Here is a 9,189-nt window from a genome sequence, read left to right as displayed (position 1 = left end):
AAGCAGAGAAAGAAAGCAGGTCAGAGAAAAAAGATTATGGCAATTCAGATAAAAGACCAATTGAATGAACGATCCCCCAGTTAAAACTATCTTAAAATACCCAAAAGTGGGGAATACGGAGGAGACACCTGAAAAGAAGCAGCTTGTTAATAAGGGAATGGGGAAGGGATTGGTCTCTCATTAAAAAGCAGGAGAGCAGGTACATCATTGCTTGGCGGTCTCCACACCTGTGGTGTAAATGGCCACGGGAGAAGTTAGTGGAAGCTCGTATAGGCTCCTGCTAAGACTGACAGCTGCACCTTTGAGGCACTCCGGCACCTCTGACCTGACGAGACAACTGGCTCCTCCTGCCGGGGAGCCTTACCTGACTGAGACAGTGGGCTCCCGCCACTTATGGGGAGCCACATCCCCAGCGAGCTTGTACAGCCGTCCGTGTCCTGGCGATTTCACAGGCTGGGGTCGGCAACCTAACATCCCAGCTCCAACACTTCAAGTCGCTTTCCCCACCAACTCCATACCTGGAATTTTATGTAAATATGAATGAATGTAATAAGGATTTTCTAATATTCATACATAATTATGTGAAACAGAACATTCAATAGGTTTATTTTCCTTACCAAAGTGGGTTGATAATAAACTATAAAGATTCCCAAGCAGAGGCCCAGGCTGAGTTACGATCATTGATTCTCATAACTGTCTTGCCTGCAAAGTTACAGGCACTGACTGAATGCCCACTAACTTCTGCCTGATTCGACTACGGGCTGTTGCTGTGGACCTGGGATCACTGACACTGTAAATCTCTGGCTAAAATCCACTTTGTTGGCATTCTAGATTTCCAAAGAGGCCCTACCCAATATGAAAGCAAATGCAGTCATATTTATAAGCATAAGTAAATAATTAATGATAGGTCTATTGGGGCAGGAATTAAATCAAGAAGGATTATAACAAGTGATAAATATAACAGATTCACTTTTTGAAGTTGCATGTCTTCTTTTATTCCAACATGAGTTTTGCCAAAAAGTCCATGGGAATGGTCATCAGGATATGAAATTGTAATCAAAGGCATTGAAATAGTTTAAAATTGTAGTAAAGTTTAAGATGTGATTTCACTTGGAAAATACATCCTTTGTTTATGAGATAAAAGGGTAATGTTTTTACCACTTTTTAAAAAGACTTTTACCTATTCACTATTCTTTTAAAATAACATTTTCTGAGTACAGCAGGGAAAAGCTCTTCTTCAAGAGTTTTCAGAACATTGCTGATTCTTTCTGGATATTTTCAAACTTTGCCAAGAATGTATACAATAAAACCTTCCAAATGCCAAATGCCTTGAATAATGTCAGGAAATAACTTGTCGGATTGATAAAATTTTTTATCCATCTTCTAAGTCAGCACAAATAGAAAGCTATACCCTGAAAATTATACTGAAACAAACTAGGAGGAAAAATAAGCCCACTCTTTTTCAGAGACGATGTAGACTTTGAGGCCAACCAAGACAGTGTTTCATAAGCTTCATGGGATTCTACATAAGTGATACAGATAGATTTTGTGTGAATATGGCTGCATGGCCCTGGCTAAGTTTTACTCTGAGGGATGGAAATATCATTAAAGAAAGGTAAATACGGGAAACTTACATAGTGGCAAGAAGTGATTATTGAAGAGAGCACTTAGAATTTGTTTTATAGATTCCTTAAAAAAGATATGTTAGTCAAAATGCATAATAAAATTTCTTCAAGTGATTTTTTTTATCTGTTTAGTTATTTCCTATAAGTACTTTTTATTTAAATATAAAAGAGAATACATGGTTTTCTGGGATGTAAGATTCATAGATATGAAATAGACATTAGCAGTTATTTCTTCCCATTTTTGATAGCCTCTCAGCAAGGTGGTGGTTAAGCCTCTGCTGGAAACTATGAAAATAATAACTACCATTTACTAAGTGATCATTTGTGCTTGGTACTCCTGCTAAGTACCTCACAAGTATCAATTATCCTACTTAATCATCACAATAACCTTATGAAGAGGACATTAATATTGTCATTTTTAAGAAAAATTAGGTGTAGAGCATTACTATTTTGTTCAAGGTCAAATCACTAAAAAGAGGTGTTGTAAAATATGAACTCAGGCTCATTTGCTTCCAGAGTATGTGCTCTTAACACCTATGCTATGCTACTTGAGTTTTGTGGCTGGACAACTTTAGTTCTTAGAAATCTTTTCTTGTGTTAAGAATGCAAAAACATGCATTCCTGTGAATTTCAGAGGATACTTAGTACTTTACCTGTTTTTAAAATAAGGCAAGACAGCAATAATATCTCCTAGGTTTTTGTTTTTGTTTTTGTTTTTTTAGTATTTCAGATACAAATCTAAACTTATCTTTGAAAGGAAAAAAGATTATGGAGTCATGAGGAGGCAGAGAAAAATTCATGAAAGTTCTCTTTCTACCTCATCAATCTGCCATGTTACCTACATTTTTTCCATCATGTTGGACTAAGAAATCATCTCCAGAAGTCCCCAGTGAGATCACACTATACTTGTGGTAGGAAAAATAATTGTACATCAGCATGGATAAGTTTTTCCATCAGTTGTTTCTATCAGAGACCTAGGAATGGATGGGATAGTACAGGTATGTGCTAATGGATCTATACAGGAAGAGACTCTGAAAATAGAATACTTTCAGGTATACATCAGGTATAAAATAAGTAACAATTTGATGACACCCTCAACCAATCTTCTCCTCAAAATACTTTTCTTCAAGGTACTATAATAATATAAATTTTCCAATACTACTTAATTGCTCTGGGTTTATCATTTACTCACTTACCACATTTTTTCCAGATTAATATGAGGATGTAGATGATTAGGGTACACTGTGTTTGTTAGGTAGAGTGCAAGTTGTAGTAGTGTCCCTCACCCAGGATGTGTGCCATATATCCTTACCTGTACCTGTTAGATGACAGCACAGCAATCTCCTTCCCTCTTTCCTTCTCTCCACCCCTCTTTTCTCTCCCCCTACTCAAGTTCAATTGTGTTTTTCTCTTGTTCATCTACTGGTTTCATGTTAGTACTGAGTACCTTGGATATTTGCTTTTCCATTCTTGGGATACTTTACTAAGTAGAATGTTCTCCATCCAGGTTAATATAAAATATGTGACCTGTCCATCTTTTTATGGCTGAATAGCGTTCCATGGTATACATATACCACAGTTTGTTAATCTATTCATGGATTGATGACCACTTGGATTGATTCTACATCTTGGCATTTATGAATTGAGCTGTGACAAACATTCTAGTGCAAATGTCCTTATAGTAAAATATTTTTTCTCTTCTGGGTAGTTATCTAGTAATCGGATTGTGGGATCAAATGAAAGGCCTACTTCTTTTCATAGATGTTGCAATCCCACCAATAAAAATGTTCCCTTCAACTCTGCATTCTCTCCAGCATCTGCAGCTTTGGGACTTTGTGATATGGCCTGTCCTCACTGAGGTTAGGTAATATCTCAGGGTGGTTTTGATTTGCATTTCTCTGATGATTAGGGATGGTCTGAACATTTTTTGACATGTTTCTTAGCCACTTTCCTTATCTTCCTCAGGGAAAGTTCTGTTTATAACTCTTGCACAGTGATAAACAAGATTGTGTCCCTTTTTTATTGATTAATTTGAGTTCTTTATAGATTCTGGTTATCAACTCTTTGTCAGATTCATAGCATGCAAATTTCCCATCCCATTCCGAAGGCTTCTGTTTGCTTTAGTTGTTGTATCCTTAGCTGTACAAAAGCTTTTTAGTTTATTAAGTCATGATTATTTGTTGTTGTTGTTGTTATTGTTATTGCCAATGGAGTGTTCCTCATAAAATCTCTACCCAGGCTGACATCATCAAGAGTTTTCTCATACTTTCTTCTCTGATTGTTATCATTTCACGTCTTCAATGTATATGTATATGTATATACATCTATTTGTATGTATATGTATATATTTTCAATTTTTGTAAGTGATGAGAGATGTGAGTCTGGCTTCAGTCTTTTACATGTAGTTATCCAGTTCTCTCAGCACTGTTTGTTTAATTAAGGATTCTTTTCCCCAGTGTATTCTTTGGTTTGATTTATGGAAGATCAGATGGTGATAAGAGGCTGGCAAAATTTTATATTGAAATACAAATGCTCCCAACAAGGTGTGACTTAATTTAACAGATTCCATTATTTACCTATGAGTAGGTAGCTGGGAAGGGAGGGAAAGACATTAAAGAGACACGTGGTGCTCCAATCACAGCAGGCGTCTGGATTATCTGGAGAACCAGGCAACACTCCCTGAGTTCCTGGCTCAATGAACTTGGAGGTGGGGGCCTAAGGATTTGCATTTCTAAAAGTTCACAGATGGTGATGATGTTGTTGGTTCCAGGACTACATTTTGAGAACAACAGGGCTAAGGAGCAGTATAGAGAAGGGAATGGAGAAGTAATAAGAAGGAAAATGTGTACTGTGGCCTAACCTACCTCAGCAGGTAGAACACACACATTAGATGCACGATGATCATTCCATAGCCTTGGTCATTTTACAGATAAGAAAAATGCACACAGAAGCTCAAAGTGGGGTATCCTGTTGCTGAATACGGTGAGCTATTATGAAAGTTTTCTGACTCAGCTTTGCACTTTAGTCATGAACAGAGTCTTTCAAATTTGAGGTCCTAAGAACCATCTGAGGAGCTTATGAAAAGTATAGATACCTAGACTTCATTCTGGATTCAGAGCCCAGACAATCTGCATTTTAATAAATTCTCTTGGTCATTCAGATATGGACTAGGAGGCCAATACTTAGAATAAGGGAAAAATCCTTTGAGGTGCTAGAGAAGTCTCATATAGAAGAAGCAGAGATCTACCCAAACACAAGGCCAAGCTATGGTGTATAAGATGAACTGAGGTAAAGGGGATGAATTGGGCACTTCTTTACCATCCAACAAAATTGTTCAAAACAAATACTGACTGTGACACAGGAAACCAACTCAATACATTTGTCAGAACACCCACACTCCTTATATAGAAGGGTACAAATTTATAAAGTGGGTGACCACAGAAGACACACATCTAATTGCCACCTGGCAGAAGCCAGCTCTACCCTGAGACTGCTCTTGCCCTCTACATGGAAACATGGAAGGATAATTTCAATCTATGTAAGCATTTGTGCGTCATCCCATAGGAGCTTGTTTCCATTGCCCCCTATAGTACAAATGGGGAGTCCAATGGGAAAAGGAAAAGACAAATTAGGGCCTGCTGAGATTTTCCTTTATTTTTTTATTTTCTCTAACTATAATATTTTACTCTTATTCTTAATTAAGAAAATATTTCTTATCAATTTTTCATTTCTCTATTGCTACTTTGTCTACCCTTATGTGTGGGAGCTTAGGATGAAAGCAATTGTCTCCATCATAGGGGCATATCATGAAATTCCCTTGACCATCCCATTATTTTTGTAGAGACAGCATTAAAATAAAAATATTTTTAACTTTTATAAAGTTCCTTATCTTCATAAGGAAAGAATAAAAAAACTATCAAATTTTTTTGATAAGTAAATTTATATTTTTTAAAGGCATGAAAATGAAAAATATCTTTTTGTGAGCAGTTAAAGTAGCCTCTGAAAACCTGTCAGAAGTCATCTCACTATATATAGCACACATTAGATTGGAATAAAGGTCAAATCAATTCCTTTATGAATGCATATTCCACTTTAGCTCCGGGAAAATGATGTATCCCTGCAAATCATTTTCTGTGTGCTTTCTATTATAAGAAAATAACTCCTAAATGACAAAAATTACTTTTCCCAACTCCTTGTAGACTCCTTCATTGAATAAAGCCAAAAAGTGCTTTAATGGCTTTTAAGGTATCCATGATTGACCTCTTTTTTCCCTATTTCAAATTGATCTTTATAACCCCAAGCTAAGAACAGCTCTTCTCACTCCCTCCTACTCCTCTACACTTACAATCTTACCTTTCCTAATCACAGTTAGATTACCATGAACCTGATGAACTTGATATGCCAAGGTCACTTACTCATATGGGCCCTTGAATGTTAGAAGTTGCCAGGAGTTTTGAGGGTTCTGTGTGAAGGCCTGAAAGTCTGGTTGCACTCAGAAAACATTACTATATAATTATTTTTGAGAAATTTCCTAAGGATATCCCAGAAGGAAAATATTGAATCTACAAGGTTCCAGTGATTTGATGGGATTTCATCATTCATTTTAAATTTGTGTTTACATTTGCATGTAATTTTATACTCAAATGTGATTTTTTTCTTAAAAAGGGCCATAAATTATATATGTTTTAGGCCCACAATACATGACCTACTCCTAAAATGTTATCCTTTAATTGTCGTTGTTCTTTTGATAAAGCTATTTCTGAAATACCTGCCCTCTTTCCCCTATCTCTCTGTATAAAAATATCATCCATTCTTTGATTATTTTAGCTCAAATGCTATAAACTCCTCAACTGTCCAATACCTTCATCAATGTAAATCTTATTGATATAGTAACTATATTTCATCTTTGTTGAATCATAAATCCTTCTGTGTCTAAAATCATCCATTACTAGTTACATATATTTAAGATAAATATCATATTTGATATCTCCTAGTTCTAAGTAACCAAGGAAGTATTTCAGCTGAGGAATTCTAAACCCTGTAGTATCCCTGCAATGATATAACCCATACTCCTAACCTGTGTTCCCTATGATCAAAATGTCCTGTGTAAAGATGGCACAAAGAAAAGTTACAACGGGTTGTAAATGTTACTTCCATTAGCTGGGATGTCATTCAATCACAGACTCTTACCTCCAGCCAAGCTTCAAAAATATGTGTTTAAAGTCTTGATGAGACTTCATTTCTCTTTGAGACTACAGAATGAAAGTCCAGCTAAAGTGAACTAAAAATATAAGCAGGCTAGAATTAGTTCCAAAAAGAAGAGAAAAATATGTATAGCAATGCTTGATAAAGGGGCTAATGAGAAAGTAAACTTGTTCTTCACTTCTAAAAATGATTAGTATTTGATGGAACACTACCAGAGAAAGATGTCTCTAAGAACAAGAATTGCACAAAATCAATAATCATGCCCAGAGGAGGACTAGAGTCACTGTTCACATTGGTGTGTAGTATAAACTCATACCCAGTGGATAAAATAAGCCTGTTTTTTGGAGAGTTTTAAAAGAAAACAGCAGTAATTACCTCAATGAATTAAATGTGAAAAATTACACCTCTAGAGAAAGAAATGGATCCAGAGGCAATATTAGCTTAATTATACTGTTAGAAATTATCATAAAACTTTAATTTTATTGATCATTACAACATATTGGGCACTCTTCTCAGTGTTTTACAAGAAAAAAAAACATTGAATTTTTTTCCATTGAAAAATCCTATGGATAAAGCCCTGTTATTATCACTATTTTACAAATTAGAAAACAAACCGCATAGACCCAGCATCACTTAACCAGTAAGCAAGGCAAACAATTAAAATGACTATATATATATAAATATATATATGAGTAGGAGTTAAGAAAACTGAAGGTAGTCTCAATATTGTTACAACTTGGTGCAATACTATACAACTTGCTGAACCTATATAAACTTTGTCTGTCTTACTATGTGTTGAGGCTAGAATCACTATGTGATGAATTAAGTCTAACCAAACTACATCAAACTGTTAGTCTTCCTTTTGGGGACTATTTTCATCACATTCATTTGCAAAAGATACTTTGAATAACATTTCCATCTTTCAAGAACACAAACACTCAGGGAAAATATAGACAATCACAAAACCGGACCTGCTTCACAACCAGACTGACCTGGGTTAATTCCTAATGGTGTGTCATTGACTTTAAATGCAATTCTGTGATTAATTTTTGGTTAATGCAGCCTTCCCTTGCTTCTTTTATACATATACAACAACCAATGGGAGATAGAAATTCAGGGGTAGGGGTGACAAATTTACAATCAGAATAATAGTTCATTATACATATAGTTTATTAAGCATTAATACTGTATTGGGAACTTGATATGTAATATCTTGTTAAATAATCAGAATGGTTCTTCAAGGTAATTTTAGCATCTTCATTTTGCACTCAGGGAAACAGGCCTACAGGTGAATTTGCCTACAGTCACTGCTATACACTGAATTTTGTCCTCATCAAATCTGTAAGTTGCAGCTGTAACCCCCATGTGACTGCAGCTGGAGGCAGGGTTCTTAAGATGTTAACACTAAATGAAGTCATAAGGGTAGGTGTGCAAACAGGAAAGGCCCTATGAGGATGCAGTGAGTAGGTGGCAATGAGCAAACCAAAAAGAGAGGTCTCGCCCGACAACCCTGCCTGAACAGATATTGGACTTCTAACCCACAGAACTATGAACAAATGAATTTCTGTTGTTAAGACACCACAATTCTAGGATTTTGGCATAGCAGTCCTAAAAGACTAATACAGTCACACAGATAATCAACAATGGAAACACTGGGGTTACATTGAACTCAGGCACTTTTGAATTCAAGCCCATATTCCTACCTCAAGTTCATGCTGAAAGAATGGTTCAGCTTTCTGCATAGTGATAGCCCAAGCTCAATTTATGAAGACCCCTTGGCAACTGCAGCAGCAGCAAAATAAGTTAATGGGAGGTGACCATGCTGAAAAGCTTCTGCACAGCTAAAAATAACACAACTAAAGCAATCATACACTCTTCAGAATGGGAGAAGATATTTGTATGCTATGAATCTGACAAAGGGCTGATAACTAGAATCTACAGATTAGTCAAATTAATCAGCAAGAAAAGAGCAAACAATCCCATTTATAAGTGGGGAAAAGACTTGAACAGAAACTTCTCTGAAGATGACAGATGAATAGGCAACAAGCACATGAAAAAATTCTCATTGTCCCTAATTATCAGAGAAATGCAAATCAAAACCACCGTGAGATATCACCTAACCCCAGTGAGATTAGCCCACATCACAAAATCCCAAAGCTGCAGGTGCTAGCACGAGCGTGGGGAGTAGGGAATACTTTTGCACTGCTGGGGGAACTGCAAACTAATACAACCTCTATAGACAGAAGTATGGAGAATCTTCAAAGAACTGAAAGTAGACCTTCCATTTGATCACATAATCCTGTTACTAGGTAACTAACTACTCAGAAGAAAAAAAAATTCTTACCATAAAGACATTTAC

The 9,189-nt window shown here is 36.2% G+C and overlaps 1 protein-coding gene across 1 annotated transcript in view; it reads left to right on the top strand.

Moving 5' to 3' along the window:
• The first annotated feature begins 238 nt into the window (after positions 1–238).
• Positions 239–9,189, top strand: part of LOC100946660 (putative protein FAM220BP) — an 11,047-nt gene continuing 2,096 nt past the window's right edge. Inside the window, exon 1 of the mRNA XM_012810773.2 lies at positions 239–428. Coding sequence (XP_012666227.1) covers positions 239–428 — 190 coding nt within the window. The remainder of the gene's footprint in view (positions 429–9,189) is intronic.

This window comes from Otolemur garnettii, unplaced genomic scaffold (assembly GCF_000181295.1).
Source record: "Otolemur garnettii isolate 467f Iridium unplaced genomic scaffold, OtoGar3 scaffold00142, whole genome shotgun sequence".
NCBI lineage: Eukaryota > Metazoa > Chordata > Mammalia > Primates > Galagidae > Otolemur > Otolemur garnettii.
This window is presented reverse-complemented; position numbering and strand designations above follow the sequence as displayed.